Source organism: Ostrea edulis, chromosome 1 (assembly GCF_947568905.1).
Source record: "Ostrea edulis chromosome 1, xbOstEdul1.1, whole genome shotgun sequence".
Taxonomy (NCBI): Eukaryota; Metazoa; Mollusca; class Bivalvia; order Ostreida; family Ostreidae; genus Ostrea; species Ostrea edulis.
Window position 1 is genome coordinate 60764464 of NC_079164.1, and position 27374 is coordinate 60791837.

The 27374-nt window shown below is 33.6% G+C and overlaps 1 protein-coding gene and 1 non-coding gene across 6 annotated transcripts in view; both read right to left on the reverse strand.

Annotated features, from left to right (window-relative positions):
* LOC125648897 (WD repeat-containing protein 7-like) overlaps positions 1-19439 on the reverse strand; it is a 70371-nt gene extending 50932 nt beyond the window's left edge. For 2 of the 5 annotated variants that reach the window (XM_056155621.1, XM_048875939.2), the window contains exons 1-7: positions 19301-19439; positions 13824-14005; positions 12911-13017; positions 8068-8146; positions 7291-7477; positions 3444-3514; positions 2974-3090 (exon numbers count right to left, since the gene is read on the reverse strand). In XM_056155621.1, the coding sequence (XP_056011596.1) occupies positions 2974-3090; positions 3444-3514; positions 7291-7477; positions 8068-8146; positions 12911-13017; positions 13824-13985 (723 nt within the window). In that variant the 5' untranslated portion in view covers positions 13986-14005; positions 19301-19439. The remainder of the gene's footprint in view (positions 1-2973; positions 3091-3443; positions 3515-7290; positions 7478-8067; positions 8147-12910; positions 13018-13823; positions 14006-19300) is intronic. The other 3 variants (XM_048875945.2, XM_048875931.2, XM_056155642.1) reach the window with 3 other exon arrangements.
* A 4512-nt stretch (positions 19440-23951) lies between these two features.
* On the reverse strand, positions 23952-24023 carry Trnag-ucc (transfer RNA glycine (anticodon UCC)). Its single transcript has one exon. It is a non-coding gene; the product is annotated as a tRNA-Gly (tRNA).
* Positions 24024-27374: the final 3351 nt, after the last annotated feature.

Here is a 27374-nt window from a genome sequence, read left to right on the forward strand (position 1 = left end):
TCTATAAATTTCATCTTTTCTGGCCCAGTGGTTCTTGAGAAGATTTTTTAATGACCCTACTATATTTTTACCTTTTCTTGATTATTTCCCCTTGGAAGGTGGCCTGGCCCTTTATTTCAACAATTTAGAATTCCCTTTACCTAAGGATGCTTTGTGCCAACTTTGGTTGAAATTGGCCCAGTGGTTTTTGAGAAGAAGTCAAAAATGTTAAAAGTTTACAGACGGACGGACGCCGGACTACGGGTGATCAGAAAAGCTCACTTGAGCTTTTAGCTCAGGTGAGCTAATAAGAACAAAGTAAAAAAAATAAGTCTCCAAACTTGGATTGGAAGACTTAATAACTGCACTGTATCATGATACTATTGTGTCACAGAGTGGGTGTATCATTTCACTCCATGTCCACAGATTGTCAGCTCAACACCTCAATACACTGAGCAAATTAAACCGGTGGTTACTGGTTAGCTCAGTGAATAAGGCATTGAGATCGCCAATCCGTAGGTCAAAATGACAAAGAATATATGGTGTACTTCCATCTAAACAAGAGGCATATGGGCCACATCGCTCACCTGAGTCACCTTGGCCCATATCTAAAGATTTTCCATATATATTTGCATGTAAAACTTTGGTCCCTATTGTGGCCCCAACCTACCCCCAGGGGCCATGATTTTTAAAAACTTTAATCTGCATTATATCAAGAAGCTTTCATGAAAATGTAAACTTCCTTGGTCCAATGGTTCTTGAGAAGAAGATTTTTAAAGATTTTCTCTATATATTAGTATGTAAAACTTTGATCCCCTACTGTGGCCCCATCCTACCCCTGGGGCCCGTGATTTTTAACAAACTTGAATCTGCGCTATGTCAGGAGGCTTTCATGTAAATGTAAACTTTTCTGGCCCAATGATTCTTTAGAAGAAGATTTTTAATGATTTTCCCTATATATTTGTATGTAAAACTTTGATCCCCTATTGTGGCCCCATCCTACCCCCGGGGGCCATGATTTGAACAAACTTAAATCTGCACTATGTCAGGAAGCTTTCATGTAAATCTCAGCTCTTCTGGCCCTGTGGTTCTTGAGAAGAAGATTTTTAAAGATTTTCTGTATTTATTCCTACATAAAACTTTAATCCCATATTGTGGCCCCAACATACCCCTGGGGGTAATGATTTGAACAAACTTGAATCTGCACTATATCAGGAAGCTTTCATGTAAAGAACAAGGTACAATTGTGTACATAAAAGGCCCAAAAATTGCTCTGTTTTAAATGTGTCTTGAATAAAGCTTAATCTGTGTTTTAAGTAAGTTAAATATAAGACAAGTATACTACCGTATATACTCGCCTATAAGTCGGTCCGCCTATATGTCGGTTGTATTTTTTAAGGTTATTTTGTAGGAATTTGCCATTGACCCGCTTATAAGTCGGTACAAATTTTTGTCAGAATCGATTGACAATTTCAAAACAATGCTCTAGTGTTTTTACCTATGTTTCAAAAAATATTTTGAGAAATTAATAATTATGATGGGCTCAATATCCAAGCCACATCTGTTTGGGGTTTAAACGCGACCCTTGATCTATTATGGACAATGATCCCTTGATTACCTACACAATTATGGTCTCCTAATTACCAGTACCTGACACCGTGTTTACTTAGTGGCACGCGCCTCGCGGTTATTGTGGGGTTCCGGTATAATTCAATGTATCAACAATAGAGTTTTTAAGAGTCAAGAATGATGATCTAAATTATATGTTAACAATATTCAATCTTTTATGAAATATATTGCAGCCGGTATACATATCAATATTTCAATATTAAATCGGGTTCGTAATTCAATTTTACCGATAAACGATAGATTAGTTGAATTGAAAGTATTAGTTACTGGTATGTAAATAATTTTTAACAAGATAAAAATAATATGTAAATACTTGTACTTTATACATAATTTCAAAATACATAATCAATACAATATGTCTAGATATTTGTGAACAATAATCATTTGTGTGGTAGTCCATGGTAATCGTCGGAGTTGTTTAAAAAACACTACCTTACGCCGCCTAGAAAAATACCAATCTTCTTAGGACGCGCCTATAAGTCGGACATAGAGTTTTGGACCAAAAATTGACTCCCAAAAATCAGACTTATAGGCGAGTATATACGGTATCTGAACTTAAATCAAAGTTGTTGCTTATTTGATACCATTATTACATCATAAATAAGACTTTTTTGCACCTTTTTTCAAAAAGACCTTGATAACTGTTAAATTTCATCCAGATCATGCTTAGGAATAGGTGTGCCCATCTGTAGAGCAAAATGAAATTAATATATATTGTTTCTCTGTGCGTCAATAGAAGATGAATTATGTATTTGAATATGAATTTGCTCGACGCATGGGCTGTATGTTTTCTGAAAGGAAAGCCCCCTGAATTTATGAATTTTTTCATTGATTTTGGCATTTTTGCAATTTTATGCCAACTTCAGAACGCTCCTGTCGTATAACAAAAAGCAATTTTTTTTATCAAATTAAACGTATTTTGGGTTTGCATATACATTCCTTATTTGAATGCCAGATTTTGGGACTCCTACTAAAATCCTCCATTTTCTGGGCCAGATGACTGTAAAAACTGCACCTACTTCTTTCAGCTCCTCTGGCCCAGTGTTTCTTGAGAAGATTTTTAAATGACCCCAACCCTATTTTTACACTTTTGTGATTATCTCCCCTTTGAAGGGGCATGGCCCTTCATTTGAAGAAACTTGAAAGCCCTTCACCCATTGATGCTTTGTGCCAAGTTTGGTTGAAATTGACTCAGTGGTTCTGGAGTAAAAGATGAAAATGTGAAAAGTTTACGCCAACGCCGACAACAACGACGACAGACAATGGACAAATTTTGAACAGAAAAGTTCACTTGAGCTCAGGTGAGCTAAAGATCATGATGATGTATCATTCATCCTTAACTTTAAAACAACAAATCTGACTCACCTGCCAGTACTTTGAGCAGACAATAAGAACAGTTCTCTGATTATAGGAACAACAAGTCAAGGTCTGGGCATTTAAACAGCGGATCTGCTTAGATTCATTTTCGTAAACAGGCTGTGTCTGAAAGGAAAACTACAATTTAACATTTTCAAGAGATCTATAATCACTTCCCAATTATAAACATATGGTACATGTAAATGAACAAGGGTAACCAATGTACCTATATCAACTGCTTCTGTACTCACCATGATAATGTACCTATATCAACTGTTTCTGTACTCACCATGATAATGTACCTATATCAACTGCTTCTGTACTCACCATGATAATGTACCTATATCAACTGTTTCTGTACTCACCATGATACTGTACCTATATCAACTGCTTCTGTACTCACCATGATAATGTACCTATATCAACTGCTTCTGTACTCACCATGATAATGTACCTATATCAACTGTTTCTGTACTCACCATGATTTCATTTCCAGTAAGAGTCCAAACTTTGACAGCTCCAGAATTGGATATGGCTACTACAACATCATCTACAATAAACAACCAGATGTGTTTGTGAAACACAAATGCCCCCAATAATGGCCAATTCCAAAGATGGCCAATGTCACAAGGACAAATATCTTGGTACCAGTAGAAAGATCTTGTCACAAGAAATGCTCATGTGCAATATGAAAGCTCTTATCTAAATTTACCATTTAGAAGTTATGACCAATGTCAATTTTTTTTAAGTAGGTCAAATTCCAAGGTCAAGGTCACAGGGTAAAAAATGTTGGTACTCAGGTCTTGTCACAAGGAATGCTCATGTAAAATATCAAAGCTCTAGCACTTACTGTTAAAAATTTATTAGCAAGGTTAAAGTTTCAGACAGAATTACAGACAGGACAAAATCAATATGCCCCCGATCTTCGATCTCGGGGGCATAAAAATGTTAAAACAACTCATTTCTATTGAAATGAATTAATGTGAAGTTGTGAATAAATGTATTTTAGCCTTTAATACTATTAAGAAGCTCATTACACCAAGACTTTTAATGACACGTCATAAAATTTAAATATTTTGTGAAATTATTAGTAATGATTGATCTGTTGTCTATTATCAGTGATATAGTATCTTGAGTTCAAATCTGCCAGAGTCTTTCGTTCATATTTACATATTTACTGAAACAAAGTTTTGAAAATCATGCTTTTTATCCAAAATTGTATATTTTCTGCCTTTTTGACATATGTACTTATTCATAATAAAATCTTTTCATGTGATTTGAGAAACTCTTTCACGATGTAGTGAACTACTTTAACTGAGTAATACAGTATTACATATTGAAGTATTTGTGAAATACTATGTGATCACCCAATGTGTTGAATCCTTCATTGTATATATGGCCAGCATTTTTCTTCTTCAATTTTTATTTCAGGTATACAGGCACAAAAATCATTAAGTTCAATACGTGGAAAAAACATGCACATATTAAAGTTTGTTTAATCACTATAATTTCTAAAAACTCTGGCATTATACATTGGGCCAAGTAAAATTAATTAGTAGATTATCATTCAAACTTCACAAAAAAATGGGGCGGGTGGGAGGATTTTATTTTTTATTTTTCGCCATGGTATTCTTGACCTCGAAAATGCCTTCTCTCACTGAGAAAAGGCTTTATAAATCATAATTACATGTGTATTTGGGTTTCTAAAAGGCAAAGTGAAACAAAGTACGTTTACGATACCGGACCGGACATAAAAATATCCGGAAATCGTAATTTTGAAAAATAAAAAAAATCAGGGCGGGGCGATTTTTGAGGGGCGGGCGGGAATGATAATCTACTAATTAATTTTACTTGGCCTTGTCACTGCTTTTTATTTCTGTAGTCTAACCTATCATAACTTGGGACCCGTTTTACAAAACATCTTACGACAAAGTCGCAAGTCTTAAATTGTATTTCACACTTATTAGGCCTTATTGGTCACCTGAGTACTAGTGAAAAAGTATCACTACTCCCAAGGGCTATGAAATCTAGAAAAAAATTCCTGTTCTGAATATCTAAGCTAAATTCTAATGTTCAGTCACAGTATAAAACAAGATGTGTTCTTAAAACTTCAATGTCCACAAAAGTGCATATACTAATGAAAGGCTTAATATAATAGGTGTACTAACATTAAATCATCAAAAGATATAACTAATTTGGACCTATATCCTAGAGTCAAAACCCTGGGTTGTGAAATTCACCATTTTTTGTACATCCTTTTCAGCTATTCCTAAGTATGCATTAAAATTTTTATACAGTATCAGCAAACTTACACATAAATACTATATATTAAGTCTGACCCCACCCTGATCATTAGATTTACAATTTTGGTAGAAGACAGCTGGCTCTTTTCTAAATATCAATTTAATTACACTATATAGTAAGTTTGACCCTGCCTTGGATCAGAACGCCTACCACAGGGATCATGAAATTTATAATTTTGGTAGAGGCCTTCGTGCTCTACATAACTATGCATTTAGTTTTTTTTGTCCGGTTCGAGAGAAGAAAATTTTTGAAAATTGGTCAATTTGGACAGTTTTTGCCCCATCCCTAAGGCCCCAGGAAAGCAGGAATCCTGAAATTTACAATTTATGTCCCCCTTGTCCTAAAGATGCTTCATACCAAATTTGATAAGAATTGGAATGATAGGTATCAAGAAGTTAAAAATGACTATTGTTCACACATTTAATAACTGACCATTTTGGCCCCACCCTGTTACCAAAACCCCTACCCCTGGGATCATCAGATTTACAATTTTGGTAAAGGACTACCTGTTCTTTCTAAATATCTACTTAGTTTTAATTTAGTATCAATAGCACTAAAGAAGATGTTATTTAAGTGTTTTACACATCAAAACACTCTTACTACAGAGCTGCCAACATTATGAAATGGAAAATAGTAAGTTGGGGGTCAGGAGAACTTTTATGAATAAATATGTAATCTGAGCAATTTTAGGCATATTTCAAATCCAAATTTAATGAATTTAGACATACTAAGTGTCAGGCATTATATGATTTTACAACTGCAGACAGTCAAATTTTATGCATCTTTTATTGATTTTACCTTCTAAAACTTGTGTACAAAATCTTGCTACATTAGTATATCATAATTTTACAGTTACAGTGTCAGTTATTCTGACAAATGTTGAAGTTTGTCAAACAGATTGTACACTTAGAATACGAACTCCCTTTCTGACTGCCATATTGTTTAATATATATATATATATATATATATATATATATATACTACGCAAACAAACGTAGATCCGCTCACATACTTACAACACAAACATCTAACAACATCCCATAGAAGGTCACGTCAGAGGTCAAATTTGCATGAAAAAGTAACCAATCGCTACAAAGGCGAAAGTGTCATCGGCATCCAATGAGAATCATCATTGTATACTGTATTTGGTTACTTATTAAAAATGGTGACCGAAGAAGAAATGGAAGCAATTAAAACCGCTTTGAAGATATTTGATCTCGAGGCTTTGAAAAATGAACAAGAACAGATACTTAAATGATTTCTTTGTTGAAGTATACATGAAAAGATCCCCCGATGTCGCCATAGTTTAAATTCAAATAAAAACACGCGATAACAAGTCATGATCGTGGGTGCCGCCATTTTTTCTCTTCCTTACGTAAACAATGCATGGACTTGTGGGATAATACCCTATTGATATGAAGCGAGAAATTTGATTGGCTGTTGCACATTTGACCTCTGACGTGACCCTCTATGGGATGTTTTTAGATGTTTGTGTAGTGAGTATGTGAGCGGATCTAACATCTAATTTTAATTAGATTGGATGTTTCTTATAAACAACTATAAAGCCCAGCACTAAAATCCCCGAGTCCCTGACCCAAGAGGCATAAATGGTAAAGGATTCTCTCCTCCTTATTGCTATGTGCCAAGTTCGAAGTGTTTGAGACCTAAGAGTCAAGAAGAAGCAATGCATTTCCAGTATAAGCTCTGCCCTACCACCATAAGGGTCATCAATTTCACAATTTACATAGCGGCCTTTCCCCGCATTGTTACTATGTACTAAGTTTGGTTGTTTGATGTTCAGGAGTTCAGAAGATTCATTTAAGAACAAAGTAAAAAACTGGAGGTTACAATTAACTTGAGGTTAAAATTACGGAAGATTCTCACGAGTGGATACCATGCTGTATTCAACAGAGTCTGCATCCAAAAGTATAAACTTGTAACTGATTCATTCAAGAAACAAAACCTCACTCTAGCCCCCAAACCCCTGACCCTGGGGACATGAATTTAGGTTATGTATTTCACCTTTGCAAATTGACTGTCCATCTTTAGTGACCGGGTGAAGAATACAGCATGCACTGATCCAGTCTGGTGCTACTTTAGAAGTAAGCGTGTACAGGATCTCCAGGGAGTTAGGATTGATGATGAAGATTTCCGGATAGTATCCATTACAAACCAAGCGAACATCTTTGGACACTTGAAAGTGATAGGCCTGTAAACACATTTATTTTAGTTTGACAATCTTCATAGCTGATAAAGCACACTTCTACATGTATATGAATGTATTAAAACATTAGAACACTCAGAAAGCACACTTCTACATGTATATGAATGTATTAAAACATTAGAACACTCAGAAAGCACACTTCTACATGTATATGAATGTATTTTAAAAAACACTAGAACACTCAGAAAGCACATTTCTACATGTATATGAATGTATTAAAACATTAGAACACTCAGAAAGCACATTTCTACATGTATATGAATGTATTAAAACATTAGAACACTCAGAAAGCACATTTCTACATGTATATGAATGTATTAAAACATTAGAACACTCAGAAAGCACATTTCTACATGTATATGAATGTATTAAAACATTAGAACACTCAGAAAGCACATTTCTACATGTATATGAATGTATTAAAACATTAGAACACTCAGAAAGCACATTTCAGAAACTTCATTGGTACATGTACATATATCAAACAAGGAAAAAATACTTATATATAAAATCCTTATGAAAAAATGCAATATGCACAGAAACACAAGTTCAAACATAATGACTTAAAAGGTTACCTGCATACAGGTATGGATGTGGGGCATCTTTGTATTTTCAACACATCTTCCATCACTTATGTCCCATAAGCACATCTCTCTGTAAATACAATGTATTTAACAAACTTCAACAGTTCTTTCACAATCAATAAATTAGTACATATTATATAAAACCATTGTATATCATGTACGTGGGTATAGTATTGTATATTGTATATCATGTACGTGGGTATAGTATTGTATATCATGTACATGGGTATAGTACTGTATATTGTATATCATGTATGTGGGTATAGTATTGTATATTGTATATCATGCACATGGGTATAGTATTGTATATTGTATATCATGTACATGGGTATAGTATTGTATATTGTATATCATGTACATGGGTATAGTACTGTATATTGTATATCATGTACATGGGTATAGTACTGTATATTGTATATCATGTATGTGGGTATAGTATTGTATATTGTATATCATGTACATGGGTATAGTATTGTATATTGTATATCATGTATGTGGGTATAGTATTGTATATTGTATATCATGTACATGGGTATAGTATTGTATATTGTATATCATGTATGTGGGTATAGTATTGTATATTGTATATCATGTATGTGGGTATAGTATTGTATATTGTATATCATGTACATGGGTATAGTATTGTATATTGTATATCATGTACATGGGTATAGTACTGTATATTGTATATCATGTATGTGGGTATAGTATTGTATATTGTATATCATGTACGTGGGTATAGTATTGTATATTGTATATCATGTATGTGGGTATAGTATTGTATATTGTATATCATGTATGTGGGTATAGTATTGTATATTGTATATCATGTACATGGGTATAGTATTGTATATTGTATATCATGTACATGGGTATAGTACTGTATATTGTATATCATGTATGTGGGTATAGTATTGTATATTGTATATCATGTATGTGGGTATAGTATTGTATATTGTATATCATGTACATGGGTATAGTACTGTATATTGTATATCATGTATGTGGGTATAGTATTGTAGATTGTATATCATGTATGTGGGTATAGTATTGTATATTGTATATCATGTATGTGGGTATAGTATTGTATATTGTATATCATGTATGTGGGTATAGTATTGTATATCATGTACATGGGTATAGTGTTGTATATTGTATATCATGTATGTGGGTATAGTATTGTATATTGTATATCATGTACATGGGTATAGTATTGTATATTGTATATCATGTATGTGGGTATAGTATTGTATATTGTATATCATGTACATGGGTATAGTATTGTATATTGTATATCATGTATGTGGGTATAGTATTGTATATTGTATATCATGTATGTGGGTATAGTATTGTATATTGTATATCATGTACGTGGGTATAGTATTGTATATTGTATATCATGTATGTGGGTATAGTATTGTATATTGTATATCATGTACGTGGGTATAGTATTGTATATTGTATATCATGTACATGGGTATAGTACTGTATATTGTATATCATGTATGTGGGTATAGTATTGTATATTGTATATCATGTACGTGGGTATAGTATTGTATATTGTATATCATGTATGTGGGTATAGTATTGTATATTGTATATCATGTATGTGGGTATAGTATTGTATATTGTATATCATGTACATGGGTATAGTATTGTATATTGTATATCATGTATGTGGGTATAGTATTGTATATTGTATATCATGTATGTGGGTATAGTACTGTATATTGTATATCATGTATGTGGGTATAGTATTGTATATTGTATATCATGTATGTGGGTATAGTATTGTATATTGTATATCATGTATGTGGGTATAGTATTGTATATTGTATATCATGTACGTGGGTATAGTATTGTATATTGTATATCATGTATGTGGGTATAGTACTGTATATTGCCAATCACATCAATAGCTTAATGTTGCAGGTAATTGCTTAATGTTTATTTTAGTGACCTTTGCCCACACTTTCGATGTTGATGACTGAATGAAAATACCAAATCCCTGGAGGACCCAACTAATGGACATTCATGTTAATACTGGGAGTTGCTAATCATTCACGCTGATCTTCAGAGCTTATGTTTTCCCATGTTGTCTATAAACAAGAGGCCCATGGGCCTAGAATCGCTCTTCTGATACACTGTAGAACAGGCAAAAATTCTCACTAACCAAGATTCATCATTTAACAAAGTTTGATGATGTTAATTCAAATAGTACCTGAAAATTTAAATGTAACTGTCCAAAAGTAGGTCATGGTGACCTACTTTTGGTCGACACAGTCAAATAGTATTCAAATATAGCCATCAAATTCCAAAAGAAGGCTACAGTGACCTACTTTTTGGTCGACACACTTCAAAGACTCAAGATGCATCAACTGACAAAGTTTGATAATTGAAGTCAATAGTATCTGTGAATATTCAGATATAAACGTCAAATTCCAAAGTAGGTCACAGTGACCTACTTTTTGGTCAACACACTCTGAAGACTCAAGACCCATCAACTGGCAGTCTGATGATTGTAAGTCAAATAGTATCTGAAATATTCAAATATAGCCGTCAAAATCCTAAAATAGGTCACAGTGACCTACTTTTTAGTCAACACACTCTGAAGACTCAACATGCATCAACTGACAAAGTTTGATAATTGTAAGTCAAATAGTATTTGAAATATTAAAATATAGCCGTCAAATTCCAAAAGTAGGTCATGGTGACCTACTTTATGGTCAACAAACTATGAAGACTCAAGATGCATCAACTGACAAAGTTTGATGATCCTAGCTTTCATAGTGTCCAAAATATGCATCTAAAATTGAAAATGTGAAATTTGAATGTCTGCAAAATTCAAAAAGTAGGTCACTGTGACCTACTTTTTTCCATAAATATGTTTCGAGGCCTCTAGATGCATCAACTTAGAAGGTTTGATGATTCTAAACCTCTCGGTATCTGAAATAAAAATCTAAAATGTATTCATAAATGATTAGCCATAAAATTCAGAAAGTAGGTCATGGTGACATACTTTTCACATGACGCAGTTGAAGGTCCCATGACCCATCAACTGACAAATTTTGATGATCATAGGCTCAAAAGTGTCCAAGATATGCATCAAAATCCACTTAATAATAATTACCTGCAAAATTCAAAAAGTAGGTCACCATGACCTACTTTTGAGACAACATGATATTAGGTCCTAAGATGCATCAACTGACAAAATTTGATGATCCTAGTCCTTATACTAAGCAAAATATCAAAGTTTTAACAAAACAAAATTTAAGGTCAACTTTGAAGTGACCTTGAGACCACACCCTTTGCCCCAGGATGATGCCTTAAACAATTTTTTTTATCTACAACCTATCCTCATCCTTATGCATAAGTTTGGTGATAATTTGCCCAGTGGTTCTTGAAAAGAAGATTTTTTAGTAACCACTACTTTTGTTTACATTTTCCTAATTATCTCCCCTTGTTAAAGGGTCACAACCCTAGTTTTAGTACAAATAAAAGCCCCTGGGCCAAGGATACCCTGTGACAAATTTGACAAAAATTGACCAAGGGGTTCTTGAGATATAGCCCTTTTTCCAAAAAGTTGACGCACACCGCACGCCAGACATATGGCCATATGATTAGCTCTTTGAGCCTTCGGCTCAGAAGAGCTAAAAAGTTTTATCTTACCTTATTCACAAGGTGTTTATGACACTCTACAGTCTCAATATATACTAATACATGTAAACCTCAATATATACTAATATATGTAAATCTCAATATATACTAATACATGTAAATCTCAATATATACTAATACATGTAAGTCTTTTTCAATCAAGACCTAATGATTATACTGAAAGCTAAGATATAATCTTGAAATAAGTTAAATTTTCCTTTATTTGTCCTATCAGCATTCTTACCCATTTCAGAAGTATGATGATTTATCCTTATCCAATCCTATCTTTACACTTATCCATTTCAGAAGTATGATGATTTATCCTTATCCAAATCTATCTTTACACTTACCCATTTCAGAAGTATGATGATTTATCCTTATCCAAATCTATCTTTACACTTACCCATTTTCTAAGTACTGATGATTTTATCTCTATCTTATAAATCTGAACTCTTATCCATTTGATGATTTATCTATTTACCTGTATATTTACTGTTTTCAGTATTGATCTTACCTGCACACTTACTGTTTTCAGTATTCACCTTACCTGTACACTAACTGTTTTTAGTGTTTATCTTACTTGTATATTTACTGTTTTCTGTATTTATCTTACCTGTACACTTACTGTTTTCAGTATTCACCTTACCTGTACACTAACTGTTCTCAGTATTTATCTTACCTGTACACTTACTGTTCTCAGTATTCACCTTACCTGTACACTTACCGTTTTCTGTATTTATCTTACCTGTACACTTACTGTTTTCAGTATTCACCTTACCTGTACACTTACTGTTTTCTGTATTTATCTTACCTGTACACTTACTGTTCTCAGTATTTATCTTACCTGTACACTTACTGTTTTCAGTATTCACCTTACCTGTACACTTACTGTTTTCAGTATTCACCTTACCTGTACACTTACTGTTTTCTGTATTTATCTTACCTGTACACTGTTCTCAGTATTTATCTTACCTGTACACTTACTGTTCTCAGTATTTATCTTACCTGTACACTAACAGTTCTCAGTATTCATCTTACCTGTACACTTACTATTTTCAGTATTCAATTTACTTGTATACTTACTGTTTTCAGTAACTATGATTTAACTTCACACTTACCAATTTCTGAAGCAATAGTGATTCATCTCCATTTAATCTATGAGTATCACTTTTCTTACCCATTTTCTGAAGCACTGACAATGTATGGTGTGTCAGTTTTTTCACTTCCTAGTGCGAGACAGCTAATAGCAGCAGTATGACCAAACAGCATACTACGCGGGTATATCTGTAACAGTCATCACAGAAAATGCATTAGTTTCTTAGTGACTAACAACATACTACGCGGGTCTATCTGTAACAGTCATCACAGAAAATGTATTAGACTAAGTTTCTTAGTGACTAACATCCAGAACTGGAAATTTATAAGAACAAAACACAAATATTTTTATCTTAATTATTATGAACATGTAAAAAAAAAAAAAAAAAAAATTGCAACTGCCACTGAAAATGTCTGTAATGAAACAGGGGTAATTTACTGGGGAAAGTAGCTAAATTTTGGCTATAGATTAAAGAAAAACAGGCAATACTGTTAAGTCTTTATCATATGTGAGTAATTTTCACATTGATTTTAAAAACAAGCATCTCAAGTTACAATTCTATCTTCTGAATTGAACCTGAACCACATTTTCACCAAATAAAGTACAGACGGTACTTGCATATTATATATGTAAGGAGTCCAAAATACATGTTCTTAGCCTATCTATGACTATGTTCTTAGCCTATCTATGACTATGTTCTTAGCCTATCTGTGACTATGTTCTTAGCCTATCTATGACTATGTTCTTAGCCTATCTATGACTATGTTCTTAGTCTATCTATGACTATGTTCTTAGCCTATCTATGACTATGATCTTAGCCTATCTATGAATATGTTCTTAGCCTATCTATGACTATGTTCTTAGCCTATCCATGACTATGTTCTTAGCCTATCTATGACTATGTGGAAATCAAAGTTGATTAAGTTACTATGTCTATATCATAATTCATTGTATCAACATCTTTAACAAGGAAATATTCATGGTTTTTATGTACCTGAGAGTTCTCAGTTACATCCCAAATTCCAATCTGTCCGTCATTACATCCCGTTATAATGTTCCTCTGATCAGGTGTCATCAGTATTGCAGCAATACAGTGAGTAGGTGGCTTCCTTCCCCACAGCACCACTGGCACCACCAAGTTACTGCTTGTAGACATGGTTACTCTGTCTCCAGTGTCTGTATATGTTTAAAAAATAAGAAAATGAAATGTTTTACACATAGACAAGCTGTCAATTTTTACAATGTAAAATGTTTACATTTGCTAAAGCATTTACAAAACATTACACAAAAAGGTCAAGGATATACTCTCAGCTCAAGAGATGACAACTATACAATCTAATCCCTCATAATTGAGCTTCAACCCTAACATTTTCAAAATAAATACGCTTTTCTGCATCTCCACTTACAACTGAGGTTCTATTACAAACATGACATTGTTCCAAATACGTCGCAACGGCATAAAAAGAAGGATTGTGATTTTGGTTTCCCAACCGACCCTATTTTCTTTTTATCCCTGACCCTATTTTTTTAAAGCTTGGGCTTAGGATCCAATCATCATAATCAAATTATTAAATCATCTTTCTTTGGTTATCCCAAAATGTTGATGACGCTAGGAAATTAAAGAAATCAAAAAGTATACACAGTATCATAATTTTGATTGACATTTACACAATATTTCAGTATAATGCATGGTTTTTATTTATCTGAGGGATCAACAAGAGTTACAGATCTTTTTAATACTTCAAAAGAATTTACCTACCTACCCTATTTCTGAAAATTATGTAATAGGAACCACACAATTAATTTTTAGTCCAAATGTATATACCAGGTGTAAGTAATAAATGTACATACATGTATCAAGTATAAGTAATAAATGTATATACCAGGTGTAAGTAATAAATGTACATACATGTATCAAGTATAAGTAATAAATGTATATACCAGGTGTAAGTAATAAATGTACATACATGTATCAAGTATAAGTAATAAATGTATATACCAGGTGTAAGTAATAAATGTATATACCAGGTATAAGTAATAAATGTATATACCAGGTGTAAGTAATAAATGTATATATCAGGTGTAAGTAATAAATGTACATACCAGGTGTAAGTAATAAATGTACATACATGTATCAAGTATAAGTAATAAATGTATATACCAGGTATAAGTAATAAATGTATATACCAGGTGTAAGTAATAAATGTATATACCAGGTGTAAGTAATAAATGTATATACCAGGTATAAATAATAAAGTATCATTTTCAAACATCTACAATATATACCTCTAAATGAATACTGTACACCAGCTTTTATACACAGCTACTTTATTTCGCGATTCACCTGTGGTAAACTAGTTCACAGTGAGCAATTTTTGCAATCAAACCTTTTTCGAGCCTATAACAGACATTCAAGGACTGGTTCGCAATGAGAAATATTTGTGACAATGAGGATCTCGCGAAATTTTTTCACATTCGAATAAAAGTTGGTTTACAGTACTTTATGTATATGACTAATTCTACAAGGTACAGTACTTTATGTATATGACTAATTTTACAAGGTACAGTACTTTATGTATATGACTAATTCTACAAGGTACAGTACTTTATGTATATGACTAATTTTACAAGGTACAGTACTTTATGTATATGACTAATTCTACAAGGTACAGTACTTTATGTATATGACTAATTTTACAAGGTACAGTACTTTATGTATATGACTAATTCTACAAGGTACAGTACTTTATGTATATGACTAATTCTACAAGGTACAGTACTTTATGTATATGACTAATTCTACAAGGTACAGTACTTTATGTATATGACTAATTTTACAAGGTACAGTACTTTATGTATATGACTAATTCTACAAGGTACAGTACTTTATGTATATGACTAATTCTACAAGGTACAGTACTTTATGTATATGACTAATTCTACAAGGTATAGTACTTTATGTATATGACTAATTCTACAAGGTACAGTACTTTATGTATATGACTAATTCTACAAGGTACAGTACTTTATGTATATGACTAATTCTACAAGGTACAGTACTTTATGTATATGACTAATTCTACAAGGTATATTGCCCTTTGGGCTTTTAAATTAAAGGATTTGATAATGCAACCAAACTATTAAATGGAGATTGGAGTTGTCTAACAGTTAAAAAAGGAAAAAAACTAGGAACAGGGAATTTGTTAATTTCAAATACCACATGTCCAGATTTAATTGTAATCTATTGAATTTAGCATTATTTGGCATGGAAGATACAAGAATCATACGAAAGTCTGAAATGAACAAGTTGGGAACACTTCCCCATTAGCAAGATCTTCTCACTAAAATGAGATTATACTCCTCTTTGGCAAGAAAATAAAATTACCATAAACAGGTGTTTTGTTGTTTTGACTTAAGGTGGGTCCTTAGTCCTGGATTTTTGGGGTTTAGGTAGCAGTTTTTAGTTTGGAATCAATAAATTAACATTCATAGTAATGAAAAAATGCATATTAGTTAAGTATTTCCATATTAATTTTCATTACAGACACTACTGAAGTCATGTACCCCTATGTAGATTTTTATGAAATTCATTGGAAACAGTTATTTGTCGTTAGTTTAAAATAAAAACAACAAGAAAATTGTTTAATTCCATTTATTTATCAAGAAACATGTCAATAACTAAAACACATGTCATTTTCAATATGTTCATCAAGTTTTAGAATAATAAGTGCAGAATTGTTGAATTAGCGTTATTCTCCAAAATGTTAAAAAACGAATAAATGTGGACATAATTTCCTTATAGCATGGTTTACATATCATTTTTTCTGTTTATATTAGTAGATGTACATCTATTATAGTTATTTATGAAAAAAAATCCATACCTTTCCTTAGTCATTTCAAATTTATAGCTTCTAGAGTATGTATAACCCCCATAAAAATCCGAAGTCTGGCACCATACAGCTGAGCCATTCAAAATCACTATTAAAATTTTATGTAATTTCACGAAAAGATACAGATAATGATTCCTTATCACCTTGGTAAAATGTTTGTGAAAAATAAAGGAAATCTATCGCATAATGGATTTGATAAATAATTTATTGAAAATGGAGTTATTGTCCTTGGATTCAATATTTTGAAACATATCATTGACTATTCAAATACAACTAAGACTTTTGAAATATTTTATGCCTGACAATTTTTTTAAAAAATAACTATTGAAAAAGACTCCAACAAAATTTGTTCCAGTCATTAAATCATTGACTTTGCAAAATCTTATGACGTCACAGGAGTGTGGAACTACGTTGAAATAATGACAACCCTCCATGCAATGCTGAATAAGTGCGACACACAATCAATGTGGCACAAATTACCTCTATAGAAATTCAAACAGTCAAGAAATTCATTGAGCATGCATAAGAGAAGAGGCTGAAATTAAAACCAAATTGTGAGTACTTTCATTTCGGTTTATATATTTATAGTAATATTGCACATCTTAGCAATTCATCTTCTTTTTTATGTGAAACATGAATAGATGTACTCCTCAGGTGTTTTTCTAAGTTATTTACTCTTGCTAAAGAGGGATGATTGCATTTTAACAAGAAGACCTCACTATAGGGAAAGTGTTCCCAACATGATGAACAGCATTTATGCAATTGCACCATATTTTCAATGGGAGATTTCTAAGTATAGCCATTACTGCTAAAGTACCAAACATATGAAGAGAAACAAAAACATAGCCTGTCTTGATCATGATACACAAACAAAAAAATCCTGGTCCATAATGGAACCATGTTCGAAACACTCCAAAATCTCTGTAACTCAAATTAAGCAAAAGTTTCCATAGCCATGGATCATGTGTACTGAATGCCTCTGTAGTCAACCAACATTTATACAGTGGTTGATAGTTGGAGATATTTGATGTATAGTTCCCCCTAGTGGCATAGAGCAGATGTAATCGTCTACTTTAATGAAGTATACAAAATTCTAAGAATGTCTTTTAAAACGATCCATGCAATTTCAACAGGTTGGGAACACTTCCCCTATAGCGATATTCTCGCTAAAACGCGATTATCCCTCTCTAGCGAGAGTAAATATATCCCGTTCAACCGAGAAAAACACCCGTGGAGTACTTCTTCGTGTTTCATGTGAAAAGAAGAAAAAGTGCTTAAATGTCTGATATTTTTGCAAATATATTAATCAAAACAAAAACACTCACGATGTGTATTGAATTTCAGTCTGCTTCCCTCCAATCTAATTAAAATTAGATCTTCCATCCGCTCCCCAGTTTTCGATACGTCGCGACGTATCGAAAACTGGGGAGCGGATGGAAGATCTAATTTTAATTAGATTGGCTTCCCTCTTACACAGAAACTTTGATATGAGATTTCTTGACTATGTTGTCAATTTCATAGATTCAATTCGCATCATGTTGAGTGTGTGTCGCACTTATTCAGCGTTGTACGGGATTTGCCATTATTTTCAATAAAGACGCCAAAACACCTGTTTATGGTAATGTTTATTTCTCGCTAAAGAGGGATAATCGCGTTTTAGCGAGAATGTCTCGCTATAGGGGTAGTGTTGACAACCTGTTCAAATTGAATCTTAAACAGGTCCAGTCCAAATACTATTTCTACCTACGTAGCTACTTATAGCTACGTCGGTATTTAAACCTACTCCAGGTAGCTATTTTTACCTACTTTTTCCTTTACTTGCACTTCGTGGCCAAACGCAGGAACGGCGCAATATGGTGTGTACCAAATTTCTTGATTCACTTACACTGACGATGAATGCCACAAAAATATTGGACAAAAATGATTACTTTCTAACCATAAATAACAGCATCCAGTTCCATTTCCTAAGAGCTTAGGATCAAAGCTACGAGTTAAAAAGTGTGAAATGTCTTACAAATCTGTATTGATTTTAAAGTTTACCTTCATGCATTTTTACGTTAAAGGTTTTTGGGGCGAATTTTCATGCATTTCCTCTGCATTCTCCACCCTCGTAAAGTATTCAAATTTACACTCTGAATTTTGTCGTGTACATGCACAACATGATGCATAAAACGACTGACCTGTTTAAAAGATGCGCCTTAATTATTATTTATTTATATTTTCAAAAACAGGTAAAAGTAGGTAGAAGTAGCTACTTTAAGTAGGTTTAAATACCTACGTAGCTATTAATAGCTACGTAGGTAGAAATAGTCTTTGGACTGGACCTGTTAAATTAAGAGAGAGAGAAAGAGAGAGAATTTGTCGAATTACTTTCAATCTATACAAATTGTGAGAATATGTTATGTATTCTCATGCTTCTATAAAGAAAGTATAACATTGCATGGCATGGCACGGCATTTTATGTCTTAAGTAAAGATTAAGATTTTAAACGGCTGTTTACATGCCCGAATTTCCTCAGAAATAAAAATGCATACGGGAACTTTTCTCATAAAATGCGAAAACAAAGCTTCAACGTACATACCTTAATCAATCAAATTATTCGAACTTGTACCTTCTTAATATAAAAGATCAGACTGTGGTGTTATTATCATTATTATTATCATATGCTGGATAATCGATTTTCACATAAGCTGTCAAATTCGGGGCATCTCGCCCTTTTGAAAAGGTGAAAAGTTCCGAATAATTTGTACGAACGAAGTAGTTCCGGGGTGCGTTCGAGATCACAGGGGCTCGGTTGTCAGATATTGAAGTTTTGTATTATTTGTTCCCGAATAATAAATTGAAGTTTTGCATGATTTGTGTCCGAATAATATATAAATAAAATCCACCACCAAAATCCGCTTTTTTCGAGGTTTTAAAAAAGGTGTATCATGTGTACATTAAAAAAAGTAACTTCCGTTGCTTTCGATAAGTAGGGGCAGGTATCGAGGATGTTTCGGGTCACTGGATCTTTAATACGGCATGTAGACATAAGCAGACGATAGGGAGAAGTCGTTGGATCTTTTTCCAACATAGATCTCGCCAGAAACCGGTAGGCAGAGAGTAGAAATTGTTAAAAACAAGCCGATAAGGATGTGATATTCGATGACATTCCTTTGTATGCACATGTATGTTTCTGATTTATTGTATGTTTGTGTTTTATTCCAATTTTCCTTTTTATGTCAAAATCGAACTCAACTACATGTACGTGATTTTTTTTCTCCCAAATGAACGCGTTACATTATATTTTCATAAAAAGATAAGGATGTAGAAGAGAAATAATATATATGTACTTATCCTGGTGTATTTGTTTGTAATTTACTGTTGGATGTAGTATTTACAAAATTAAGTCTTCCTTTTTTTTTCCATATAGGTCAAAAACCTGACCACACGATTGAAAAAATTTTCAAATTCAATGTTGGTGTATTCCGAACCGGGTCTCTGTATATGTACATGTATACGCGGGTTTCTCTCTCTCTCTCTCTCTCTCTCTCTCTCTCTCTCTCTCTCTCTCTCATTTACGAGTGTATCGTGAGAATCGCATTAATTTGTTAAATTATGATGTTATATTAGTTGTTTTAATCAGGGAAGAAAAGCCTCTATGTAAATATTAGATTAATATATACGTGCAAAATATGAGTCCAGAATGTACGATGTATGAGGTACTTTAAAAAATTATGTTTATTAGTGAAATGGAAAAAAACAAAACAAATATTCTCCTTAAATTTTATTATGATTATTGAAACATGATGAATAATTGTTGTTGATAGCGAAACAAAATTACTGTGCACTCTTGTCAACAACCCTTCCCCCCCCGCCCCTTTCCAGAAATATTCTGAATACAAGAATGATGCTTTTGAAAACAAATGTTATACCCCCGTAATCGGATATTCGGGGCGCATTTATATAGTTTTTGGTCCATCCGTCTGTTTGTCAGCAAAAACTTGAACCTTCGGCATAACTTTTGAATGCATGTTGATAGGGTTTTCATATTTCACATGTGTACTCCTTGTGACAAGACCTTTCTTTACATGCAATTCTTCACCTTTCAAATTTGACCTACTTTTGAAAATCTTTAACCTTAGCCATAACTTTTGAATGGTTAGTAAAAATATTTGAGGGTATAAAATGCTTCACGCAGGCATACTTTTCACGAATCGCTAACAGTAGGCCTATTTGTATTTTCAAAACTGAAATTTATTTCTTAAATGAATTTACATGTATGTTTTGCATATTTATAAATCGAGATTTCATTGTTTGTAAATTTGTCAGGTTATGTCAAATTTATGCACTTTGAAATATAAGATATTTTGAAAATAGGAAACAAACATTTTTTGTGCAGCATAATTAATACATATATGTTTATACATATACGTATATAACTATTCACAATAAATATAGTTACCACATAATATTACAGTAAAAACATACCATAGATTATTTGAAGATCATCTAAAGTCAGAGGGTATCTTCTGTATAAGTATACAGAATCTGAGAATTTTTGGTGAGCATGTGTATGGAGCGCCAAATTAACATAAACTCAAATAATTGAAGATATCTTCAATTATTTGAAGATATCATCAATTCAATTATTGCTCTCTTTAAGTTGAATTAATGCGCGCATTAAAACATTATTGCTCTGATCAAATGAATTAATGCGCACTTCAATTCAATTAATGCTATCATCAATTCAATTAATGCGCGCAATGATTCAGAATTGAAGATATCATTAATTATTTGAAGAGATCTTTAATTGAATTGTTGCGCGCATCAAATGAATTGATGATATCTTCAAATAATTGAAGATATCTTTAATTATTTGAGTTTATGTTAATTTGGCGCTCCATACATGTGCTCTATGTATGACACACTTTTATAAATACTATAAATATATTAGGTGGATTTTTTAAGCATTGTATCTAAAAGAACCACAACTGAAAAAAAGAAAGAAAACTAAGTATCAAATAAGAAAGGAAGAAATATTTTATAGTTATTATTTATTGGTTATATACAACTATACCCATATAAAGAGATCGGGTTCGGAATACAAAATATGAATCGTTGAAAACTGATTTTGACAGGAATAGAAGAAATAAAATAAATGAACAAATAAACTAACTGTAAATTACAAACAAATACACCAGGATAAGTACATGTATATCATTTCCCTTCTACATCCTTATCTTCTAATGAAAAGGTAGTGTTACGCGATCATTTGGGACAAAATGTCACGTACATGTAGTTGAGTTCGATTCTGACATAAGTACATGTATAAAGAATATTGGAATAAAAAACCTATACACACAATAAATCAGAAATATATGTATAAAAAGGGATGCCATTGAGTATCACATCCTTATCTTTTTTATGAAAAGGTAGATTAAAGCGGCTATTGAGGAAAAATGTCGAGACCGGGACCGGCTTTTAGCATTGTTTTTATTTCTCGGTCCCACCGGTCTCGGAGTTTTCACATATTATTTTACGAAAGAAGAAAATAATATGATCAATTTACTATCAGAATGCAGGCATGAGATGTCATACCTAAGTTATTGAGAAATGGGGCTCAAATATCCTGATATATTCTGTTTTTATCGAATAAAAGTATCTGGGACCGGGACCGAAGACCGGGTTTTAGTCACGGGACCGAGACCGAAGACCGGGACCGAGACCGGGTTTTAGTCAGTACCATTTTCCACTCATATATGGAGACGTAACTAAGACCGGTAAAGGGCTTTGAACAAATTTAGGCCTATACTCGGCGCTTACGGCCATTGAGCACGTGCGGTGATGAGGGTTCTTTAGCGTGCCACACTTACTGTGACACGAGACATCCATTTTTAAGGTTATCAATTTAACCTCATTAAAAATGATAGAAAATAGTAAAAATGACTACATAGGAGACATATTTCAAGCCTTATAAAATCCAGGAGCTTCCGGAGGCGCGCCCACCAGGTATGGCACCAGGTAGCTGCAATAATGTAGCTGTAATGTTCTTATGTTTCATTCAAGTCTTCACATATTAATTCCCACGCTAAGAGTTTTACCCTCACTCTCTGTTTGTTTATCAACCCGCATGTTTATATTGAATCTGACAGCGTCATTAGGATTTGATATTAGGGCTTGCTCGTAAAAGGTTACTCTGCGGACATTTGACTTTATGTATTCTAATTATGTATTGGTAGATTAAAGTTTGAACTGAGCAGACGTGTTTTTATTCTGGTGCCCAGAGCACGCATCTTTATACATACTGTTACCTATAGGAATAGGGACAGTACATTACATTGGCGACGAGAGAACTACAAACATGGCTAAAGCTCTACAATTGCCACCGATCGGACCATTCGATATACATGGCGATCAAACGAGTGTTTCCCAGAGGTGGGACAAGTGGAAAAAAACATTTGATTTTTACCTGACAGCGTCCGGAGTAACGGAAAAACAACAAAAACCACGCATCTTTATACATACTGTTACCTATAGGAATAGGGACAGTACATTACAGTAGCCCTATCCGATTTTTTCCCCCTGACGTTTTTCGGGATAGGTTGAAACTTCAGTACATCAAACATGGCGCACAAATATGAATCGAGAAATTGGAATATATCGAAATTGCTGAAAACGGTAGAATAGAGCCTCACAAATCGTAAGTTGCAGGTTGTAAATTTATATATTGACTAAGAAACATAGAATATCATTTTATTTACGTGAAGATAGTCAGCAAATGTTTATAGAATGATCGAAAATATTGCGGGAGTGAATCACTCCCGCATTTGCACCATTACGGAGATCCTAAGGAGTTGTAGACCTCTCCCAAAAAAAATCGGAGAGGGCTACATTATTGCAGCTACCACCAGGGGTCCCACTGGGGGCCCAAGGTGGTCCCCAGACCCCCTGCCTCATGAAGTCAGTTGCGCCCCTAACTTCAATTCCTGGATCCCGCTGCAAATAGCTTATTTCAGATATTTATATCATATGTTTACATGATCTCCACTTAAAAAATGTAAAGTACACCTACTAATAACAATACCGTGTAGTCTGATGCAGCTGCTCGCATTTGCTTAGCAAAAAGCATTTTTTCACCATTTTTAAAATAAGTAAATGTCAATGACGATTATTTTGAACTTTGATGAAATGTCTTTTTCTATCGTTTGCTACAGTTCTTGTTTAAAAAAGAAAAGGGGGAAAAAAAACAGTGCGTCGGCCGGGAATTGAACCCGGATCGACTGCTTGGAAGGCAACCATGCTGACCATTACACCACCGACGCTTATGTAAATCTTACATAGTAAGGCGAATGAAATGAAAACAACCAGACCCTCTCATAATATTTATGCATGGAATGTTGTTGGGGTTTTAAAGCATTTAAAAAATAATACTTTTACCTTTATAGCAGCAGTAAGTAATGAAACAGTGCTTTTTCCATCATGATAGCCGGGTTCTGTATTTCCATATCAGTCCCTAGATCCCTCAACCCTTTGTACAAATAATATAGTTGTGGTAATTATTATTGCGTATATAATATAAGTGTCAGTCTGTCTGCCCCACAGGCACTTGTTACATACATGAGCCCCCCCCCCACCCCCCCACCCACACACACACACACACACACACACCCCACACACACATTTACTACCCATTCCCAAGTTTATTCTTTTTACATATTTTAATTGGAGATCATGTATAATAAACATACCATGTATCATGCTGCAGATATAGGTGGGTGATTCCAAAAATTTGAGACAAATTGTGTCACTCAAATTTAAACAGTAAATTGAGTAATTAATATTTTGAAAAAGAAAAACAAAAATTTGTCATGCATTGTTTAAAATGACAAATGACCAATTACTAACAATTGAACATTGTGAAAAATGCCATTGCTTAAAATCCATCAAATTTTTTTCATGTGTTAACCTAGCCTGAATAGGTTTCACCGTTGGTGAATTTGAAAACTACCGTTGGTAGCATTTGGTTGCCTTGTGTAATCTAAGGTAGTCTTTGGCCACCAAGTCCAACCATTTGCAGCAGTATTTTCCTGCAAAAATATGAACGATTTTTGGTGAAATTTACACAAATGGCATGGCAGTGCATAGTAACAAATGGTACTGGGAAATGGGCGATAATAAGTTAGTTATCAAGGCAGTTTTGTAACAACTTTTGCAAACACAGATTAATCAGAATTGCCAAGTAGTAGCCCTTCAAGATTACTTTCAAACTTTTTCCTACAACAAAGAGAGGATGTCACTAGGATAGAGAGCTATAATTATAAACATATGCCATTCCTAGATATATGCCAGGTGAATTTAGACGTCATTTTAGGCTTACCAGGAAATCATTTGACTATTTATCCATGAAAATAAATTGCAAATCCTACAACAAACAGCGCGGGCCAGAAGCAGATCCAGTCAGGGACTCTCTTATGTTCCTATGGTACATAGGTAAGTTCTTTAATTGCCTTTGATCATGCTTTTAAATGAACATTTCTTTCCATCAGCAAAATGACATATTATGAAATACATGTACATTCTTTTTTTAAAATCATTAATTAGGTAATCTGGAGAGTTTTCGGTCAATGGCTGATAGGTTTGATGTTGGAAAATGTTGCTTTCACTTGAGCATAACAAGAGTTGCTACGACATTGGTGGATGATATAATGCCATCTATTATACAGTGGCCTGAGACATGGCGTAAAAATTCAGGAAACTTGTAATGCTTTTGGAGATATCTCGGGATTCAGGTTCACGATTTTTGATAAAAATATTTTTCATTTCTGATGGTAAACATTAGAAATATAACTCATTTAATATGGACAGCCAAAATTTTGATCTTCTGAATGCAAGAATAAAAGCAATATTTTAGCCTTAAATCTGTGTTATGTAAACAAAGACTCGAGTCTTTTTATGTATACAAACAAACAAGTGAAATATTGATTTTGTAATATAAAGCATCTTAATTTTGCATAGTCAAAAATTTTAACTTTTAGATGACACATTTACCCCAAAAATCATATATGGCAAAGCATAAGGACTCCGTTTTGAGGTGATACTTTTGTACCCTAGGTTACATGCTGTATATGTTTATACTAGAAAGTTACAGAAAGGGTAGTAGGGTACAGTACAACTCATATGGAAAATGAAAGTACACATGATAGGTGACTGTATATGTAACCTAGGGTACAGTGGTTACATTCAGTAGGATGCAGCTGATGGGTCAATGGTCCCATGCCCACACCTCCATAGCTCTATATAACCAGGGGTACAGTGGATACATAGAGTGTCAGTAAGAAATGAGCTGTGATAATGTATAACCTTAATTCTTATGTGAACTCTTTAAACAATAGATTTTGATCATTAAAAGTGAAAAAGAAAAATTTGGGGGAGATCGTGGATCATGCAGTTCCTTATGTGCAGTGGACGGATCGCACATTCCTATCAAGGCCCCTAACTGGCCTAAGGAAAATACTAACGCTTACTATTACCGAAAAAAAGTTTAATTCAGTTGTTCTGTTATAGCAACATGTGATGCAAATCTCATTTACATATGTATGGACTGGTAATCCAGGGAGTACCCACGATGTCTCAGTGCTCAGATCAGCTGGTTTGTTTCCCCAAGGGTGTTATTTACTAGGAACTCTTACTCGTGACACCATTTAAAGATTATGGTAACTTATCCCGAGACCAACGCCTCTTCAATGTGTGTCACAGTAAGTCGAGACAGGTGATTGAAAGCAGGTTTGGTCTTCTAACAGTCCGATTTCGACGACTGCTTCGATTTGATGCTTCTGACATAAAACTGATTATCAACACAATTCTCTCAGCTTGTGTATTACACAACATGATCATCTGTATCAAGATGAATGAGGGACAATTAATTTGATCAGTTGGATATCGGAAATGATATCGATGGAGCTGATAATAATGTATGCGATAATGCAGACTATAGACCAAATGACTTCCAAATGAACGGTGTTCGACTTCGAAATGATAGCATGCGGCATCTTGTGCAAATAAATTAAGCCTTCGTGAAAGTGAAAGCCATTTGATATCTGTTTCAACTGCAAGTGCAAACTTGACCCCCCCCCCCCCCCGAAATTTAATGTGCATACCTGTATATGTACAAGAAAATTTCACAAAAAATAAAGTTTAAAAAATACACTTGAGTGAGTTGTACATGCATACATGTATAAATGATTTGACTTGAATGAGTTGTACATGCATAAATGATTTGTAAAAGGGACATATTTCTTTTATGTCACACAGCAAAAACATGTCACTGAAAACAAAACGAAAGAATCATACATTATTAAGAAATTTATGACAGTTTATCAATTAACTTGTTCAAGATTGCATTTTGGGCCTCTTGCATTTCTCGTAGCGTGTTCATGAATTTTTCATCCCTTTCTGTCAGAATATCTCTAAATTCTTCTGTCTTGCTTAAAATTCTTATTCTTTCTGGGGGTGTTGTTAGAGTTATCTTCCCCTTCCTCGTCTAAATTCTGCGAACCTCTGGCTGCTGTAGGACTTTAGTAAGATTTTCTGCCATTTCATTTTCTAGTGGGAAAGGCTTTGGTCTTTTGTTTCCTGTTTTGTTGGAGTCCTCTACAATCCCCTTTTCAGTGTGC